The sequence below is a fragment of the Peromyscus californicus genome, unplaced genomic scaffold, assembly GCF_007827085.1.
Source record: "Peromyscus californicus insignis strain IS unplaced genomic scaffold, ASM782708v3 Scaffold_14__1_contigs__length_90479793_seg_2, whole genome shotgun sequence".
Lineage (NCBI taxonomy): Eukaryota > Metazoa > Chordata > Mammalia > Rodentia > Cricetidae > Peromyscus > Peromyscus californicus.
In genome coordinates, this window is record NW_026294436.1 from 16,443,071 (window position 1) to 16,464,926 (window position 21,856).

Sequence of the window (21,856 nt, forward strand, 5' to 3'; positions counted from 1 at the left end):
TCATGGTGCATACAAGTTTCCATCATGGTAAAATGTTAATTTCAAACTATTCATTTTTAAAAGTCTTATTTTTTCTTGGTCATAGGCACTTGGCTAGTTGAGAGCCTTGTAATAATGAGCCTCTAGTGAAAAGAGTTAAAAATAGTTTTTGAAGCTTAATTGGGGGAAAATGAGATCCTTCTTGGAGGAAAATGTCACTATCTGGAAGATAAAATATGTTCAAAATGAACAAGGAGTGTATGAGGCACTCGGAAATGCAAGGTTATAATTTTGGTTTTTAATGTGTGTTTCATGAAAAGCAGAACTCTGGATGGAGTTCTAGGTTGATTCCACCACTGTTGATCTTGGATGAATCAGAGGATATCCCTAGGCATTGGGTTTTGTGATTGCTGTTTGTTTGTTTTGTTTTGTTGTAGAGATGAGGTACTGTATAAGACATCACAGAGATCTCTTCCATTCTAGACTTCTGGAGGGAATAGACCTGTGAAGGGACAAGGTGTTCTAAAGAGGAAACCACTTTATTTAAGATTTACTTGATCTTCTATTTGTTTATATATTTGCTTGTTTATTTATAATAAATAAATATACTTTTATATTTGTATACGTTCATAAATATAATAAGTAAATATACTTTGTGTGTGTGTACATTCGCATGCTTTTGTGCATGTGTGTGTACCCATGTGGAGATTAGAGAGCAAGGTTGAGTGTTGCCACTGAGGTGCCTTCCATTTTTTTTTTCTTTTGAGACAGAGACTCTTAGTGGACTAGAACTTCACCATGAAGGCTAGGCTAGCTGAACAGTGAACTCCAGGGATCTACCTGTGTCTGCCTCTCATCTCACCATCCCTGGATTTGTACGCACATACTGCTGCATCTGGTTTATATGTAGGTTCTGAGGACCAATTTCATGTTCTCACTTGTCCAAGACAGTCCTACCTGTTACTGTTTGGACATTAAAGATTCCTTAGGACATGCAAGGGTCAGTCTACAAAAGTGTTAAGAAGCAAGTCTCAGAGTCTCAAAAATGCAGCAATTAATAACAAGTCTTTTAATATGATTTATTTTAGATATAAAACAAGAAAGTAACTCCAGATGGAAGCTACCTCATATAATTGGCTGATGATGACATACAGCAAGGCAAGCTAGCTGTTGTCTACAGGGAGGCAGAGTATGGTTCTAGCCGTGTTTTCAGGAGAAGAGAGAGACACCAGAAAGCAGGGCGACTGTGCTTTGGATCCTCTTGGACTGATTAGGGGTGAGCTGGCCCTCGCTCTCAGATGAGGTGCTTCACCACTGGCTGTGTCCTCTATAAGGAGTTCTTGGAGGCACCCTGACTTCCATGTCCTTCTCTGCTGTAAGATCGTGAGTTGTCAATGTCTGACTCCCATCCGAAAGGCCATGACTACTCTAGGAATCAGGTTCTCCCCCTCACAAGATTAACCATGATAAACATACTTTTTTTTTCATTGAGTCTATTGTTCAATATTTATTCCAACCCCAACTTAAAAGTATAAGTGATAAAAAATGATTACAGCTGCATTTATTTTCATTTTGTAGAAAGTTCAATTTGGAAAGTTCAATTAGCCCACACTTATAAAGGTAAATAATAATACTTTCAAATTTGATGTTAATTTGCATTTAAGAACTTTTAACTATATCCTTGCTGCTTTTAATATTAAATTACCTGAATGTATTTTAAATAAAATACTTATTAATGTTTCAATATTTTTGATGTTTTCACTATAAAATTAAGATTTCAAGAATGACAGTTGTATTTTAAGAAATGTAAACAGTCATTTTTATGACCCATTTTTCTCTGAATAGTTGGGTATATGTGAAAAATTAAAGACTATACAACTTCTCAAGAAAGCTTTTATAACATTACTGATATATAAGCAAATATTTTTCAAATTCATGAAATTCTACAGTGTATCATTCATTATCCTTATTCCCCACATTCTTCAGGATTTTGCTCAAAATATCTGAAGTAATGCTCTCTCTTTACTCTGATGAAAGCACTAGAACAAAGATTCTCACCCAAACCAAGCTCACACAGAAAACAGAGTAATGCAAATGAGCATTTCAGCCTGCAGGCAGGGAGACATGCATGGACTCCAAGCCCTACTGTTCTTCCATAGGAAGAAGCCTCACAGAGTAGCCAAGAGGAAAAACTGAAGTCATACTGTTTGGGTTCCTGTCATCTCTCTGTCAAATGCAAATTATAGAGTCTTGGATGGAACTTCCACAGTTTAGTTTTCTACTCGAAATTAGAGTTATTATCCAGAGCAGTTAACTCACAGGGTTGACTTCATAACTCAGATCCTTCCCATGGATTGCATAGCATACAAACTTTTCAACTGTTTCAATTTTATGGTCCTTGGGGTAGTGTGGCCTAGACACCCAAGGAGACACAATAGTAAAATAAGATCTTTTGATTTTCTTCTTTAAACACAAACCTACATTACGTATCCAGCTGTGCTAAGAAGAGTTGTATTGTTAAAAGCCATAAGGAAGGAGAAGACAATGGAGGTAAGGAGGCTCACAGAGGCTCCTTAGAGAGGAGATGATCAGAGGGGCGAGGCATGGTGAAGGCAAAGTTGGTTGTTTTATTGAGATGTGTTGGTAAGAGATCTACCTGGTTCACAAAGGTAGCAACAGCCTCCCAGTTTAATGAGTCCTTAATGAAAGCGTTTTGCCAACTGGATTTTTAAAACTATAGTCTATACATTATGCAGAGGGTTCACTTTTCAGCCTGCTAATCATAAGAATTTTCAAGGTGTGAAAATCTTCACTGTTCTCCTGGATCCCTTGGTCCCAGTTCTGTCCCAGTGCTGAGTCCACTGGTTTGCACTGGAGGAATGCTGGCCTGACAGTAGCCGACTGTATACAGAGCGAGGTGTGTGATAATGGAGTTGGAAGAAGTTTTGCAATGCAGGGGTTTGTGTTTATAATGCTTAGACAAATTACAGATGGTTTGGGTAATATATATACACATATATATATATATATATATACATATATATGTGTGTGTGTGTGTGTGTGTGTGTGTGTGTGTGTGTGTGTGTGTGCATTTCTTTATTCAAAGGAATGAACTATTCTTCATTTTTTAATTGTTATGCAAGGCCTCATCCCTGTCCCTTTCAGTGACTCTCAGAGCCCTCCTTTGAAGTTGAATTAACTTGTTCAGTCTAAAACGATTTGCAAATTTTAAGTAGCAGGCGCCAACAAGAACATGGAGCACAGCAAGGCCTTCCTCTTCCCCTCTGGCAAACGCACGAGGGTGTGTGATTTACTTTAGAGATATGGAGTTCTTTCTAGAGAGACTAAAAACGTCTTCAGCTTGCTGAAGGAGCTGTCAGCACTGCAGCTTGTGGCTGGGCTCTCACAGGACTGTGGTATTTTAAAGGCTAGTTCTTGTTTTTCTTAGGAAGCCACATTCTGAATCAGCAGAAATGAAGGGCTGTGTTGTCTGATCCTCCTGCCCCGGCTCTGAGGCATCCTGTGATGAGTCCTAAAATCCAGTGACCACTTTGCTTCCTGTTCTCAACAGGAACACCTGTTTCTCAGTACCACTGTCCCCTTCTGTTTCCTCCTCAGGCTTTCTCATCTCAACAATGGTTTTGCAGCCTCCTGAACCCTCTTGCTTCCTTCCAATTCCTGATTATTGGCTTTACGGACATGTTATCATTATCTTTCCCTTCTCAGCTGATAAGGAGAAATATTTTGTAATAGTGCTAGGATTTGTACCTGGTGACAGGTGAGTTTAGGACCCCAGCTTCCAAGTATCTTGTTGAAGGACAGAAAGGAGTACAGTAGAAGGCGTGTGTACATCTTTAGGAAGGTTCTAAAATTAACATGTAAAATTAAAACAGTCACACCAACCATTTTTGTTTACTATCTCTTAAGCCTTTAAGACTAATCATAGGGACCTTCTGTAGTCAGCATAGAAATGTCTACACAGCTCCTCCTCCTCCCTATAACAACACTCCCTGATGTATCGCCATTACCTTTGACAGTTTTTCTTAATTAAATGTGTTCTTTGATGATTTCATTCATGCATATACTGCGTTCTTACACTTTCAGCCTCTCTTATCTCAATCCCACCCCGGTTAAGTCCCTCTTGAAAGAAAGTCATTCCTTTCTCATGTTCATGCCCTTCTGTTTTTTAAAAGCACTGAGCTTAACCAGGGGCATCTGTGTCACCACAGGCTTGGGTGCCCTTTAGAGCTCTGTGAGCTCACTAGTGTGCCTTCAGCTGAGGACAATGACTTCCCTCTTGCCAGAATCTTCTAGTTCAGCACAGAGGAGTAAGTCCCCCTTGAGCCCATTCTCCATCCATAGCAGTTGTTGACTGGGCCAGCTTCATGTAGGTCCAGTGCAGGTGACCACAGCTGCTGTTAGTTCAAGGGGCAAAGGCTGCTGTTAATGTTTTCAAAGTTACTTTTTCTGTAGGTTTTATCTTAGTAAAAAATGTTTTTGAAATAGCAACAATGTTCGTTTTTCCTCCTAATTATTACTATAATGGCAGATCTTTTTCCATCACAATTTTTATCCTAGACACAGTGATACTAGCAGGCAATTAGGGAAGACTTATTCCCATTTAGCTCCTGTCATGGTTTCCATAGACAATGAATTCCATCTTGCAGTGTGCTAAAGACCAGAAGGACTCTTAGACTAAAACCCTCTTAGAAGCCACACTTTCCGGACAGAGGGCATTTCTGCCTTTGAGCTCCCTGTGAACTCTGTTCTTTGTCTTTTTACCCCTCCTACTTTCTCTCTTTGGTCACTTTCTCATCCCCCCAAATCGCCCCAGGGCTTTTTCTCTCAACAGTAATGGTTTTAATTTTATGAAGAGTAAAAAATGTTAGGTCATTTCTTTTCTCTAATTCTCCCTTCATTCTACCTTTAGCTCTTAGCCAAATGTCCACAAAACAAACAGGAAGAACTTTTCAAAATGGGCTGGGAAATGAGACCATAAAACAAAAAACCCAGTACGCCACGCTTCTATACTTCTTTAAGCACATAATTATTGGCTGCCAATTGCTCTGTAATCTGTATTCAGACTTATTTTTATTCTGAATGTTGCTTTGCCATTTTTTGATCTATGGTGTAGTTACTCAGAAGCAATAGAAAAACCTATCCATGGATGGGCATTTTCTAATTGATTAAATTAAATGAATTAAATTTGGAAACTTTTTGACATGTGTCCAAATTTCACATAATTACTTCTAATTGCAGGAATTATTTTTTAGCTATCAAATCTGCTGTATATACACACATCTTCCTGCCAAATTGTATTGCATAGTACTCTGCCAAGAGAGTCACAATATGGCTAAAATTAAGCTTCATTAGGTATAACGGGATGAGATGCAATTTGATTCTTAAAGCTGACTGTAAGTGCTAGAAGATAGATTTGCTTTTCTTCTGTCTACCAAGTTAAAAGAAAAATACATTATTTTGCAAATCCCAGTGGCAAAAGGTAACTGAAATAATTCATGTAGCTTCTCAAAGGAAAAGAACTTTATGCTTAAAACTGTGCTATTATTTATCTTTACCCTTCATCCATTTGACTCCCTCAGTCTCTAGAAGAAGCCCTTTTATTTTAGCAGAAGGTGGATTGAGTTTCTGCCAAGTCAGTGTACTCCCTAAATGGATATGTCAGAGGCAATATTGTTTCTGAAAAATCATTTAGAAAGCAGCATTTTTACATAAGTAGACTCTTTCATTAGTTTTGAATTAAATTTGAGCAATTGCTGTTTCTGTTATGGCTGCTTCTTGGAAAGCTCAGGCACTGAGGGCTTCCCACGTCCTTGAGTCAAAATTTCCTTTGGGGTTTACAGTGGCTGTGTCAGGCTTGGAAGACTGGAATGGATGTAATGTGTCTGTCTAAGCTGTTGGTGGAGGTTGATGATATTCACAAAATCAAATATTTTGCATAAAATCAACCAGAGATTGAAGGTTTAATTTGTATGATGATGGTGTGGAAAGAAAGCAAAATAATGTAAGTTTCAGGGTGTCCCAAGAAATGTCTTTGGTTTCCATTTCTGGAAAAAAATTTGTAGTGATTAATTCCTCAGATTCTTCTCTTTGTCCTGAAGATAATGTGCACTTCATTATGCCCTGACAGAATTACATATGCTGCTTTATGAATTTTGAAAGAATGTCTTGATTTCCTTTCATCTAATAATGTTATATTAAAAAAGAAACATCCATTAGCTGTGATGATAACGTTTTCCCCTTAGGCAAATGACTCCTTGTTTATAAACTCAAGGGGGCTACGGAGATATTAATTACAATTAGCAAAATAATATTTTCCAATTTCATTTTAATTCCTGTTAGAAGGGTTAAAACAAACAGATTAAATCTTGCAGAATGTTGGGGTGGGGAGTGGGATTCTCTCATAAATTTTTGTATCATATTATTTTGTTAATTCAAATTAGCTTGGATTCTAGCTGATTTAATTTTAAATAATAAATTGTAAAGGTGTTCATCATTCCATATGTATTATAGTTAGTGGTGTAATTATCCAGTGTGGTAATCACATGGCCTACCACCCCAGGAAGTTTTCTCCTGACCTATATATAGTCCATTTTCTTTAGGTTTGTGTCCTTATCTGAAATAACCTTCCCTTAAGGAAAACAATGAACTTTATTCCTTTCTAGAATTTAGAACAGCACACATTTTATAACATATATATCGCCTACCAGCCTATTTTGCCCTTTGTTAATTAGCATTCTGTTCATTGAGTTATTCATCATTTAAGGAAACTTTGCAATCATTAGTAACAGACTTCAACATTTCTTGTAGGGCAGGTCAATTTAATCATTTCTTACTGCAAATGAAAAATTCCAGGTTAGGTACCAGAATATTCAAAATATTAATTACTACCAAATATGAGCAATCACTTAAAATACAGTAATGTATTCCTCAGAATTGGGAAAGACTCTGATCCATAGAGATCAGGCTTTAACCTAGTTAAAAGTTTGTGGTGTTTTAATATTTGGGATCATTAGAGCTCTCTGAGAGAACTGAAGTTGCTATCTGCAGAGCTGGAGCAGCCTGTGAGACCTGGGCATCTTCAGTCCAGCAGGTGTCAGTGCCTGGGTGGCACAAAGCTTCCAGGTGACCATATTGAAAGCGAGTTGGGGGAAAATGCAGAAATAAAGATTTTTTTTGCTGAGCAGGGATTCATGGTGTTTGAGTTGAGAGAGTTAGTTAACAGTCATTTCAGAGGAAAGAGTACCTTGACTAGGATAGCAGTGATTCTTATGTCAAACATTCTAGCTAGAATTTGACCCAAGATAAACGAAGGCTCAGTAACGTATGGACTATATACATCACCCACTTCCAGCAAGGGATGTCTCCACCCACTCACTCCCTAAGATACTGTAATCTGAATATCCATACTCATTAGTAGGGAGTAAAAAGTAATTAGTCTTCTGGGACAGAGGAAATTTGGGATTCACGATGTCCTTTTCAGTGGGCCACATCTGAACATAGGTTAGAATTCTGAGGTAGTAATATAAAGAAAGGCTTGGGTCTAGTTTAAAGGTTAAATTGGGCTGGAGCATTCATGGGTTCCTTGGATCTGTCATATCTCTGGCAACCTACCTCTCATAGACTGTCCTTCATACAAAGGCTATCCTGGTACAAAGAGCCACATCTGTCTTGACTGTTGCCTTCATTTTCATAGAAAGAAAATGAAAGATAGGTGGAAGTGTGTTTGCTTCCTAGCCTAAGGCTCAGGTCTTGCTATCCTCTGAATTTGATAATGAAATTGTACAAACCGTCTGAGTCCTTGGAGTTTAGTTTTTCAGTCAAATTGATTAATTAAACTCAGTTAGCCCTAAAGCTGACATCCAGGGCTAACAGTCAATAGGTATAGAAGCATCCTATGTTCACCCTTCTCCAGGGTTCTGAAGCTGCTAAGTGCTTTGTGATGTATTCATCATTATTATTTCTGGAGCAAATATGTCCTGGGGTGGGACTTGGGGTCATGAAAGAACTAGGCTGACCCAGACACATCGATTCGGTGCCTAAGTGCAGCATCTTAGACATGTCACCATGGCTGGAGGAATTTATTGATATGGATTAAGATTGACTGTCCATCAAAGCAGCAGGTGCTGAAGAAAAATGACTGTTTTGACAAATGGTTTCACCCTGTCCCTGAGTCTCTGATATGTCACTCTAGAGTCCCCAAGGAAATTATTCCCTGCTCTTTTTCCAGGTAATAGTGACTATCTCTACTTTCAAATCTTATATTACTTGCATCGCCTAGCAGTCTACTAATTGACAGCTGAGTATTTATGAATGAGGGCTTCAGGGAACTTAACCCTTAACCACAGGCTGTCCTCAACTTCTCTTCAAAATGAAACCAACAGGTCTATTTAAGTGAGACTGTGGTGTCCTGACAGATTCAGCTGCAGGGCATGTTCCCTTGTCTCTTTCTAACTGCACTTCAGCTAAGAGCCTTTCCTGCCAGGCATTCTGGGAGCTTCACATGAGATTTACCAAGATTTCACCATGTGCCTGGTAGACACTTGACTGGTGGATTGAGTAGTGTCGGCTATTGTGCCGAGCATCAGATGCAAAGAGATGATAGCATACCACTGATTCACCTTAGTGTTGAGCTGTTTGGGGACTTTTCAGCTCTGGCATCTGGTACTTCGTCTGGATGGTGTTGAAAGGAGAGAGACGTGGTAAAAGAAAGAGGGCAGAAGCCCATCCTTGACGTCTTGCTGGGCTCCTGGATACCTATGTAGTTTGGACCCAACCCCAGTGGAATGTGGTTCTATGAGGAGAAGGTCTTGGACTGTCTTACTACTCTTCATCACTCCTCCATCAAGAACACGGTGTTAACACAAGCTGTGATGTGGGTCACTGTGTACTGATTGTCAGTTTTTCTGAGTCAACAAACAGACACACAGACATACAGATGTACAAACACACAGATATGTAAAACTCACTCATATACAGCATGTTTTATGAAGCAGATTTGTTCCTTACTGACAGGTGGCAAGGAACAAATAAAGTCTAACTTTTCCTGAGCCTGTCTTCCAAGGTACAGAAAACACATATCTGTATGCTTGGCTCTGCATGCCTCGACTGAAAGTGGCCCACTCCAGGTTTTATACATTGGGGCACATGGCATAGTACCCGAGGATACCTTGTTGTGGGGTCACTAGTATACAGTCCATGCTCTTTTTGGCCAGTTCTTCTCTTCTATCACAATGCTAAATTTCTAACATATTCAGTAGCTATTCTTTTGAGTGGCAGGCAAGCAGTTGAGGGAGAGCACGGTCAGCCTAGGGCGACTCAAAAAGTGTCTCATGCATAATGGACACTAAAGAATTTCAAGTAAAAACTTCACCTAATGAAGTGGTTCACAGAATAAATTCAGAAGCCAGACTGCCTAGTTCCAGATCTTATCTCCACCATTCCCTGGCTAAGCTTGTGAGCAAGTGAGCTAAGATTGTTTTAGAGCGTTTTTTTATTATTATTTTTAATTATGTCTGTGTGTATCTGTGTGGCATATGTACGTGTGAGTGCAATGCCCATAGAGGCCAGAAGAGGGTGTCAGATTACTTGGAGCTAGAGATACAAGGGGTTCTAAGCCAGTCAAGTGGGTTCTGGAAGCAGAATTCTGCACTTTGATTGCTGAGCACTCTCTGCAGCCTGTGAGCTAACATTTCTATAGTGTAGTTCTTTTATTTTAAAACTAGAGGTATTAAGAACATGTATCTCAAAGAAAAGCTACCCAGACCAAAGGTGTCAGTATCTGTTTGATGTTATGACCCATGCTTGGTATACATTGTGCATGTTTAATAAATGATTGGACTAAACAGCTGCCATGCCTACTTCCTTCTGGTCTGTTGCAGGAGTTCCTTTCTATGCTTGTGGCAATAAATGCCAACACACATAGGATGGGAGCCAAGGACACTTCCACATTAAGACATCTGGCTTTGTTGTTTTTTTATGTATGGGACACTCAGATGCCTTTCCTTCCATTGTCTGTTAATCTGTTGCCTGACTTAATCTTGTTGGTAGAGAGTTCCTTAAACACAGACACTACCCAAGAGTGGCTAGTTTAAATGGTGACTCGGTGGTTTAGAATGGCTGAGTTATTTACTCAGCAGATGTGTGTCTGTGTAGCTTGCCTTACTCTGAATCCAGCCATCTCATAGATCCATCTCTAATTTTGGTTCACATCCCACTGACAACTGTAGTATGATCTTATTACTTCCCTTATCAATATCCCTGGACAGATTCCCTAACTCCCCCAATATCTGTTCTCTCCTCCTTTCCCTGCCCCCACTCCATGACACACATATTTTCACATTTACACTGGCAATTTAACTTTGCACTTGACTTTCATTTTAAGTCAAAACTATTCAATTTGATACACTTTAAAATAATTAATTTTTGCTGGGCAGTGGTGGCACACACCTTTAATCCCAGCAATCGGGAGGCAAAGGCAGGCGTTTCTCTGTGAGAGTTTGAGGCCAGCCTGGTCTACAGAGCAAAATCCAGGACAGGCATGAAAACTACACAGAGAAACCCTGTTTCGAAAAACCAAAAAATTAATAATAATAATAATAATAAATTGTAAATAAAATATTGGTGGTGTTTTCACGATCTTTTCATTTGCTTTCACAAACGATGCAGACTGTGACTTTGCTCATCAGAACCCCCACCCCAGCTCACAAACCTGTGTCTTTTTCCATGACAGTATTTGTTTTCTCTTTTGCTGTTGATTTGATTCTTATTCAAAGCTCCTCTGCTCAGAGTTGTGACGGATTGCAGCCTTCACTACATCTGATGCTTCTCTACCCAGAGAGCGAGGAAGCAAACGGGGTGGTGTGACATACCACCCAGTCCCCTCACGCCACTTCCCACCTTTGAGGCATTTTCAATCTGTTCAACTGGATACAAATGACATGTGGGAAATATTTACAAAATAATACAAGCCAGTCAGTAGATACAACTTCCTGAATCGAAGCTACTGCTCACAAAATTTGGAATGTCTCAAAACTTTTTCAATCGGAGGCAACTCTGTGTAGAAAAGTAAACAGCTCTATATTTGTATTTCCTTTTTGATGTACATTTTGAGAATCAAAATGGTACTGAAAAAAATGTTTTATTATGAGGTTTGCATGCATGCTTCTCAGATGCTAGGATCACATTTGTCCCCCGCCCCCCCACAAAACCCATTCTGCTAGTAATTTTTCTCTTCCTAAATATTACCTCCTGGTTTTTATATCTTATTATTATTATTATTTTGTTGTTGTTGTTTTTTCGAGACAGGGTTTCTCTGTGTAGCTTTGCGCCTTTCCTGGAACTCGCTTTGGAGACCAGGCTGGCCTCGAACTCACAGAGATCCGCTTGCCTCTGCCTCCCAAGTGCTGGGATTAAAGGCGTGTGCCACCACCGCCCGGCTCACACGGTTCATAGCTGGGTAGACTGTTGACAGCTTTGCTCCCCTGATGCTGTGCCCAGAACCTTTTACCACGATGAAAACTAGCCAGTAAGGGATGAAGCTTGCAGGTTGATTTATCCTGTGACTCAAGTATGTGATGTCTTCATCAGTAGCGTCTTCCCATCAAGTTCTGGAGGGTAAACAAGGGCAATGACAGCAGTCTTTATCTTGGGATGGTTTACAGGACCCTTTTTATCTATGAATATGGATATATTTTCAGACATTTCTGCACTAGTAGGTCCCCATATGGCATTTTCAAAGGTCTTTAATATAAGGTTTCCTTTCCTATACTCCCTCCTCCGTCCATCCCGCCCTTCCTGCCTCATTCATTCCTTCTTGTTCCATTCCACTACTCCCTGTTCACCCTTCTTAGAATCTGCATTCTATTCCCCTTTCCTTGAAATCTCTCTTTCACCACCCTTCTCTGGATGGACACCTGAGTCCATGCTACAATTCATCTGTAGTAAATACTGCCGCAGTAGACTTAGACCTGTGTCTTTCATGTGTTATTTTCAAGGCTCCCGTTCCCATTGTTAAGTTTGCACACAGGCCAGGACCTTGTGTTTTCCTCCATTGCTTGTGTTCTTGTGGTGCTGAGGTTTGTGGGCAGAGGACAGTGAACACCACCGAAGGACAGATAGTCACTGTCCCCTGAGAGGACCCCGCCCAGGCCCCCATCTGCGCATCTGGAAGCTCTTCCTCCTTGGAGCCCTGAACCTCTGGGTAACCCAGTTAGGAAAGTTCCTCCTCAAGCCAAAACCGCAGTCAGGGTCCAATTGTTCTTCTTAGTCGAAGAACCATTTTTCTTCTGTCTTTGCCAGCTCCACCCCTCCGGGGAGTCACAGCAGTAGATTGGTTATGCTAAACGCTGCACCTTAGGGGTTCGATTTTGATGTTTTTCACAGTGACCCAGTCATTTATATTGTTAAGATAGACTCTTCTTGAAATTTCACCAAGACATTTATTCTGTTTTAAATCATACCTCTGGATAATTTGTGTCTGTGATATTTCCACTGCTCTCTCGAATTCCCTGGGAGTGCTTTGCAATTCAGGGATCTCAAGCGCATGCCCTCTGTCTCTGTCTTTCTTTACTCACCCCAAAGGCTAATAATGTAGAACTAGACATTCGTATTAGAAAATGTTTGTCTTGATTGCATATACTCTCCAGAATCATAAACCTGATAAGGATATGATTTTAGGGAAGTCCAAAGAATGTGACATAGGCATTTATATTTTTGTCCTTTAGTCTCTAGGCCTGTGGAAAGTACATTATGTTTGGGACCTGCCCCCTCAGCCTCCCAGCTCTGCAATGTCCCTTGCTCGACGGCCTGCATAGTATCTTCCTGGTCATCCTGGGGCCCGTGTGTTCACGAAAACTGCCGTGATCCTCAGGGGAAGAAAGGTGAGTCCATGCCATGCTTCCTGCACTTCCAGTGTACACATTGCTCTGCAGCAGACTAAGCCAGCTTAAGCCAGCATTTGTTTGTATTTAGATAACTGGCTCAGGCTTGGCAGCATTTAGTTATTAGGGAGGCAGCTAAGGACATTTCTGTGGAGCACAGAATCTGACCTTGATTGACTTTCATATTAAACTCATAGCTGAATAAGTGACTGTTACTCAGTTGGAAATAATGTTGGTCCTACTGTCGCAGCGTAGTTGGTAGAGTGCTAGCCTAGCATGCATAAAGCCCTGGATTCAACTTGCAGTATCACATCAAACCAGGCTTGCTGGTATATGCTTTAACTAGGGTAGCAAAGACAGGATGATTAGAATTTCAAGTTCATTTTTGGCTACATAATGAATTTGAAGTTAGCCTGGGCTACATGAGATGCTGTCTCAAATAAAAAAAAATCTAACTTACTTTTTCATATAAGTGATGATTACACTGAGGTCCATAGACATGATTCATGTAATCACACCAGAAACCAACTATTTTTGTTATTGCTTTATTTTTAGTTTTCTACATTTAGCATTTGGTCTTATATTTTATATTGTAATAAAGGACATGATGTATGTGTGTGTATATTGGTTAGGGTTTATTGCCCTCAGGCTTAAAGTAACATCTTCAATTTTTTTTATTTAGTTAGCCATTGCAATCTCATTTTCTCCATTTTGTATTTAAAATGTCCATCCCCACCCCTGCAAGCCCAGAGGCACCTTGCCATCCTTTACTGACCTTTCAAGCTTCCACAAGTGTCTTTCTCCTTGCATGTTGTGCTAAGAGAAAATATTCCTTTTATTAATATGAAGAAAAATAAGAACCAATGGCTTCCCAGATGGTAGGTTGTGTTTGCTCAGCTATAATCTTACTTTACATGCAGAGAAACAATACATGCCCAACTGTTGAGTGCAGTGATCCTTTATGATTCCTGTCTGTGCAAGAAAATGCCATAGCCACTACAATCTCACGTGACTGTCATCTGCGGCTTGCCCCAGGCACACACATGTGCATGTTCATGGCCCAGGCTTGCAGGGATTTCATTTTGCTCTGACTCTTATTGCAAGTAAAAAGAGGAAGAACAGTATTGAATCTGGGACAGGAGGATGCTAACTTTGATTTCTGTTTTTTGTTTTGTTTTGTTTTTTTCAACAACTTGTAGAAATCAATGTCTTAACAGGTCCTGGCAGGCTGAACTAATCTCCTGTATAACATGAATATTCTCACAAGTTCATGTTTCAAACACTGCCTTCATGGCTGGGACCACTGTTTCTGAGTGCTATAGAACCTTGGAGTTGAGAAGAATAGCTAGCACAGATGAATAACTGGGGACACATATTTGAGGACTCTAGATCAGCCACACTTCCAATACTTTCTACTTGCTGGTCTTCTAAGATGTGAACTAGCCAGACCTTGAGGTTCAGCTACTATGGATGGAGCCTTTTCAGCCACTGTGCTTTCCCTGATGTGTGGGGCTGTTTCCTTTGAACTGGGAGCCAGAGTAAACCTTTCCTCCCTTTGCCAAGTTGCTTTGGTCAGATATTTGCTTGTAACAATGTGAAACAAGATAGTGCATCACATAACCCCAGTATCCTTATATTGCTTCAGCTTATGGGCACTGAAAAGTTTCCGTTAAAACTAGTAGCACAAATGTGCTCTCTATATAATTAGAATTTATCATTTGCTTACAGCTGTGTATGAGACTCCTTAGGGTGACTTACATTCTCTTAGAACTTAGAACTCGTCCTCCTGAAGTTCATCCATGCCATACCAGCTTTTAGGGCTACTCCCAAGAAAACCAAACCACATCAAGCTTTACCAAAGCTGCAACTGCTCTGGTCAGGGGTGTGCCTGCAAGTAAAATTGGACTGCATGGAGGCACAGACTGCCATTCTATTTTGCTTTCAAAGCTGCAGAGTTCTCAATACACCAAATGGACCTCAACTTATTTGGGACACTTATGGATGTAGGTAACATGAGACCAGTTCATGTTGGTTTCTAACCAATGAAGAGACTTATTAACTCAAACATCTGAAAACAGAATGGCCACCAGAATGACATTCAACAGTACGAACAATGTCAGGGGCTCTCGACTTTCTCCTTTCCATCCTTCTACTTCTCAACTCTGCAAGTTGCTGTCTTCTCATTGCATTGTTCTCCACAGTAGCTTGAGTTTGATAGGCCATCTTCATAGACCAAAGATCAGTAGGGAATTTTATTTAAGATGATAAGTAATGTAGGAGAGAACATCTTCTCCAGTAGTTCCAGGAAGTGCTCTAGGGAGGAACATCGGCTGATGGGGTTGTATGCTCATCCCTGCATGCTCCCTGACCAAAGGATGTGGCTTGAGTGGTTAGGGCCTAAGCTTATGTTCCCAGAATGCAGAGTGGTTCAGCTGCTCTCAACCTTCACAAGCTGAGGGTGCAGAAGAGGAAGAGAGATAAGGGGAATGGTGGCCTCCTTGGGGATACTTTGAGAAGTCAAAAGTGATTCTGGGGCCACATTTGTAGATGATTAGTCAATAGATTAAGTTTTTAGTCCTCTTGTTCTGATCCATTGGCTTCTTTATGGCAATTTGGAGCATATGCTTTTTCCCTATTTCTATGTTGTATTTATTTTTGCTTGAGCCAAAATTTTCATAAAACACTGTAAAGAACTGATGTTTTAAATTTTATCCCAGGCTTCTTTCTCCACATAACTCAGACACATCCCTGGAATTCATTGGAGAAACCTGTAACTCTTTCTCCTTGTGGACTCCCTCAGCATATCCTTGTGTAGAACTTTCTTCTCACTGGCCATTATTCTGATCTCCACACAAACGTTCACACACATGCACCTCCATAAACATGCAAATGTTCATACACATATACATAAACATCAATGAATACAACAGCAATAGCTAAGCCAGGGCTGACCCCATGCTCCCTGCTCCCCAGTGTCTTTCCAAACACATAGACTCATTAGTCGATTTTCTTCCTAAGCTCAAGGACGTTTGGACTGAGGTACAAATCCAGCCCTGAGAAGAAAAGCCATCTTCCAGCTGTGCACTGAAGTAGCCAGGTGAACCATGACCCCTGAGAATGAACCCTTGAGCTGATGTAGATCAGGAGGGATGCTGACACCAGCCTTAGTGCAACTGCAGGATCATCAGATGAAAAAGGACCCTGCAGTCACAGGAGTGGGTAGAAATGGAGGGTAACAGGTAACCACTGAGTGTGCATTTTGCCCCAAGCAACAGTTTCTTTCAGTTCAGTCTTGGGTTCTGAAAAACTATATAGGGGCATGGGAATTATGACCTGGGGTGGAGGAGTCCTGCAGCCTTTGGGGGCATGTTGGAGTTGCTGTTAATATCTTTGTTTTTAGAGAGCTCAGACCGAAACCAGGTGACTTCAGTGTACAACTGGAAGATAGCTTCTCTTCTCAGTGCTAAGTAACCATGGGCAGAGAAAATAGACAGCTTTTGTAATTGTTATTCAGGGCTGACAGTTTGCTATTTTAAAATAATTCCTAAAGCAGAGAGAAATCAGTCCTCTAGGTCTTGCTGGAACCTGGCAGGACCACCTGCCTCTAATTCCTCTTGGGAAAAATACGGAATGGAGTTCTCCCTCTGGGGAAATGATTCCATGCCTACAGGCAGACCAAGTGTGTGATGGTGATGGGAGCAATCATCTTGTTATTTCTACCAACTGGTGAGGATGAAGTCTGTGTTCTTCTCATTCTCTATTTCTGTCCCCTGATCCTATAGGGACTGGGCCAGAGTCCTTGATTGGCACACAGTAAATATGATTTAGAATTCCACAGAGGCTGGACACACAGGATGTGTACTAGGTGTTGAAAAAAACCCTGGGACAGCAGTGGGGTGTGCAGATTCCTATCTGAATTCCCTACAAGAAATGCAATCAACTCACTAGCAGAAGAAATCCAAAATACAGAAAAGTTCCTGGATGGTTTATAGCCTCATACATATGTATACAGGTACATATTTATACAGATATAGTCTTTAATAGTTATACATATGTGTATATATTTTAGAGAAAGAAAAGTAGAAGATTTGAGATAAAATCAAGCAAACAATGAGGAAACATGTGGAAAGATGGAGACCTTTGTCCAACACACACACCCTTCTGATCACATGGCTTCATCTTAGTTTGTTCTGTTCTCTTTATTCACATAAAAAAAAATAGAAAGGAATGGGGGATTTAGATGGTAGGAAATGTTTTATTAGCTAATAGAATAAATCGTTATAGAAATTATCTTTCTATGGCTGTTGTTCTCCATCAGGCACCCCTCAATCAGGCATCATCTAAGGCTCATGGCTGTCAGCTACTCGGAATGCATTAGGAAATCAGTCAACATTCACAGGCTCTGCACCTTCCATCACATCAGTGACAGGCAGACAAGGGGAGCAGCGTTTGGCAGGTTGGTGCTTGTCAAGTGACGCTGGGACACTTTCCAAAGGAATTTAAATGGGATCAGGTTGTATCGTTTATTGCTTTTTCTCGGAGATACTCCCACAGTGTAGTAATTAGAGAAATACAAAAGAGAATCAGCCTGAAGAAAATGCTGATGGATGAGCCCCACACATAGATGTGAGGCAGTTTTAAAAATTCCTCTTGATGCAGATTCACCTGACACCCTTGTTCCTTGCAGACAAGTTCTAGGAAGGCAACCTACTGAAAGGAGTTGGATGGCGACCTCTATATGTGGCATCCTAATAGCTGCCAGCTTCTACACAGGACTTTAGGGATTCCTCCCCTGCTCCAATGTAGTTCCCCAACCACAGCACAGAAGAGCATGCAAAGTCCCTGCAGAAAAAGACATTTTTAAATTGAGACTGTAGGACTATTCTTAAAGACATCCTTCACATTCTGAAAAACTAACATAGGCAGTAAACTTAGGTCAAAAGTCACCGACATACCTGAAATCTAGTTTTACTGTGGTAATATTTCTCTTTTCCATTGTTGCTTGCTGGGTTGACTCTAATTTTACATGTATATGAATTCTATAAAAAAATTGGCTTTATTACAAATAATATTTTTTTCCTTGTTCTATTTTTGTGTGTCTGTGTGTTGGGGCTGGCAATAAGCTGTACCTACTTCTTATGTAAAGGATTGAAGGTTTTCATGACTGCTTTACCCTATCAATGCTCCTATTTTCTATGTTATAACAGACTGGGAAATCATCATGGTTGATATCTAAGTAATTGGAATCAAAGATTCAGTCTAGGGGAAAAGGGGCTTCTTGATTCCGTAAAGTACTTACTTATCGTATAAGCGTGGTGACCTGAATTTGATTCCCAGAAACCATGTGAAATAAGTCAAGTATAGTGCTGTGCATTTGTAATCCCTCTGCTGTGCTGCCACAGACAGACTAGTCCCTGGGGCTTGCTGACCAGCCAGCTTAACCTTTGAGAGTCCTGGGCCATGGAGACACCCTGCCTCAAAAAACAAGGTACATCGGAAACAACAACCTAGGTTGCACTCTGGCCGGTACACAAGCATGTACATGCATGTATACACACATACATATGAACACATACACATACCTGCAGTCTTATCAGGTTCTTGGGCTCAGCATCCTCATCCAGGGCTGCCAGAGACAGATGGCAAATGCAATGTTTAGCACACAGTAGACTTCTGCTATCTGTGTGTAGTCTGCTGGCTATGTTTTCTATCCTAGATCCATGGGTTAGCATGGAAACAGTGCTATTCATGAACAGCTCAAGGGAAGCTCACATGACCACTGTTACCCCATGACACAGTAGAAATAGTCTTCAGACTTAGATATACCATGAGCCTCCTTAAATTCTTATCTGTTTTCACCTAAAAAATGTTGACTTCTCTTCTGCCATCTTCTCTTCTGACCTTACTCTCCCCAATCCACTATTCAGTTTTGTCTGTTTGCCTATGGTAGAATGATACATGAAACCATAAATTTTGGGCTCAGAGCTCATGGCAATACTAACAACAACAAAACCCTGAGAATAGTGGTTCTTTCAAAGGTGCATGGTGAATCTCTGGCTATGAAGTGATGATTGTTACTGTCTCCTACACAGAGCCCTAAATCCTTCTCTCTACTCTGTCTAGCTTCAGTTTAAGGGGTTGACCCATGATGGCTTTCAGATGTACCTTGTGAAGTAGGACCAAAAACATGTTGCAGGCAGGAGCTAAGTCTGTGAGGTTAGAACTCTGGTCAACTTCCTACCCTCCTAACCTACTGCTGACACACCCTCAGAGAAGTAATATATTGCAATCTGGCCTTTGTTTACACATATCTAGAATGGTCAGAAAAGCTTACAAAAGTCTAGAGGGTTTAAGTTTGGAGTAATGTAAATGAACCATCTCTCGCTGTCATGGTTAATTGCTGTGGCCCTTTCCCCTTCTTGAGTTATATGGAAATGAGAGTTAGACATTTGCCTCTTGTCCTTCCTCCAATGCAGGACATCAATATTCACATGGTTTTTAATATTTACTGAATAATAATATTTGGCTAACATAGAGTTCAATAATTGTGAAACATTGGCTGTCCCAGCCATGGTGAACTTGGTGTTGTATTTCTCTTGGAATAGAACACCTGGGAAACCCCGTTGTTTACTGCAGGCATGGATGCCCGTGTGGGAGGAAGTTAAGTAGAACAGGAAGCCACGATGCTTGTTTTATGCTGAGGTTGTGGTGTGATTTGATCCTACTTAGAGTCTGGACAAGGGCAGCATACACACACACACACAAAAGAGCCTGAAAGAATTTATTGGCTAAGGAGATGCACTCTATAGATTTATGGCAAGATGGATGCAACATGATTTATAGAGGGAAATGGCATGAGCCCCTCACTGGCTTTAAGCTCCAGGAATAGGACACCCAAATCCCTCCATAGAGAATGCAAAGTTTCCGTACTGTTCTTCAAGCTGGTTGTCAAAGTGTAAATCATGCCATTTCTTGTTCAAAGACAAGAGCTAAACAAGTACAAACAAATGCCAGGAAATAAGCAGGGCACGGGTGTTATGTGTAAAAGTGGAGGTCATTCAAGTCATGCAGTGGGTGGCAAGAGCTGAGAAGTCTTTAATTTATGCCGAGTGTAGTTGAGTGCCCTGTATGCCCCTTGTAGCTGTCTTTGAGTTCCCGAAGACTGAGGCTGAGCTTTCTGTAGGTTGTATTTTGAGTATTTAGTGGTGTGGAGCTAGGTGATAACAGAGCAGTAATCTCCGTTGTTGTTTTTTTTTTTTTTTTTTTTTTTTTTTTTTTGTTTTTGTTTTTTTTGTTTTTCGAGACAGGGTTTCTCTGTGTAGCTTTGCGCCTTTCCTGGATCTCGCTCTGTAGACCAGGCTGGCCTCGAACTCACAAAGATCCGCCTGCCTCTGCCTCCCGAGTGCTGGGATTAAAGGCGTGCGCCACCACCGCCCGGCTCCGTTGTTATTATTTTAATTAACCTTAGGAATTTTAGTATCATTGTAATAGTCACTATCTGCTAAATGATGTCTAAGTAGTATATTAGTTATTTTCTGTCTTGCTATGATCAAATACCTCACAAAAATCAAGGACTCAGTCAGGTGGTGGTGGCACACACCTTTAATCCCAGCACTCAGGAGGCAGAGGCAGGTGGATCTCTATGAGTTCAAGGCCAGCCTGGGCTACTGAGTGAGTGAGTTCCAGGAAAGGCACAAAGCTACACAAAGAAACCATGTCTCCAGCCCCCCCCCAAAGAAAAAATCAAGGAGAAGTGTAGCTGGAGTTTTCTCCAGTCCTGCCCAGCCCCAGAGACCCCGCAACTGCTTATAAAATTAATCACTCAGAAGCTCATATTAATTAAAATTGCTTGGCCATCAGCTCAGGCTAACTATTAACTAGCTCTTACATCTTAAATTAACCCATTTCTATAAATCTATACCTTGCCACATGGCTTGTGGTTTACTGGTATCTTTACGTGATGCTTCTCGTGGCGGGGGCTGGCAGCGTCTCTTGACTCAGCCTTCCACCTCCCAGAATTCTCTTCTCTGCTTGTCCCGCTTATACTTCCTGCCTGGCTACTGGCTAGTCAGCATTTTATTTATCAATCAATCAGAGCAACACATTCGTAGCATCAACCAGCTAAAAGAAAAGTTTATTTGATGTTACAGCTCAAGAGATAAAATCTATAATGGTGGGGAAGGAATGGTGACAGGAGCCCAAGGTGACCAGTCACATTACCTCTGCAGTCAGGAAGTGGATAGTGAACAGGGGCGAGACCAAGCTGTCAAATGTCAAGGCCCTCATCCAATGAGCTACTTCCTCTGGCAAGGTTCCTCTTCCTAGAGGCTTTACCACCCCCCAAACAGCACTACCAACTTGGGACTGGAAGTTCAAACATATGAGGGGTTAAATTAAAGGATTTTTGGCAACAGATGCAGCTTAGTTGGTAGAGCACTTACCTAGCATTGAGGAAGTCCTGGAATCAATCTCCCTTACCACAAAAACCAGACATGGTGACACATGCCTATAATCCTGGCACTTGGGAAATAGAGACAGGAGAGTGAGAAATTCAAAACCGTCCTCCCCTCTGGAGTGAGTTTGAGCCCAGACTGAAGATATATGAGAAGCAGTTTTGAAAAAGAAATTGAAAGACCATGATGGGCTGACAGAATTTGAGCATAACCATGGGAGATAATGTGGGTGAGATCTATGCCCATAAAAGTGACAGATATATCAAGAGAACCAAGGATTGCAAGTCATGTCATTAATGGGTCTCAGGGAGTTCTCATTCACTCATTCATTCTTTTCTTGAGGTCATGTTGTTGTTATTGTTTTTCAATGTTACTTTAAATTATTTAAAGCAAACATATTGTATAAAAACAAAGTATAGCTTCTACTTCTGGCATCTAGACAAAAGAGAGAGAGATATTATGAAAATGCCCATGTTCTCTCATGACACCAGCTCAAGAAAGCTGAATAATAAAAAGCCTTTTGGA

The 21,856-nt window shown here is 40.8% G+C and overlaps 1 protein-coding gene across 2 annotated transcripts in view; it reads left to right on the forward strand.

The window, feature by feature from the left end:
• The window catches only part of Thsd7b (thrombospondin type 1 domain containing 7B), an 831,070-nt gene that overhangs the window by 363,657 nt on the left and 445,557 nt on the right, over positions 1–21,856 (forward strand). For both annotated transcript variants that reach the window (XM_052736826.1, XM_052736827.1), the window contains exon 6: positions 12,723–12,878. In XM_052736826.1, coding sequence (XP_052592786.1) covers positions 12,723–12,878 — 156 coding nt within the window. The remainder of the gene's footprint in view (positions 1–12,722; positions 12,879–21,856) is intronic.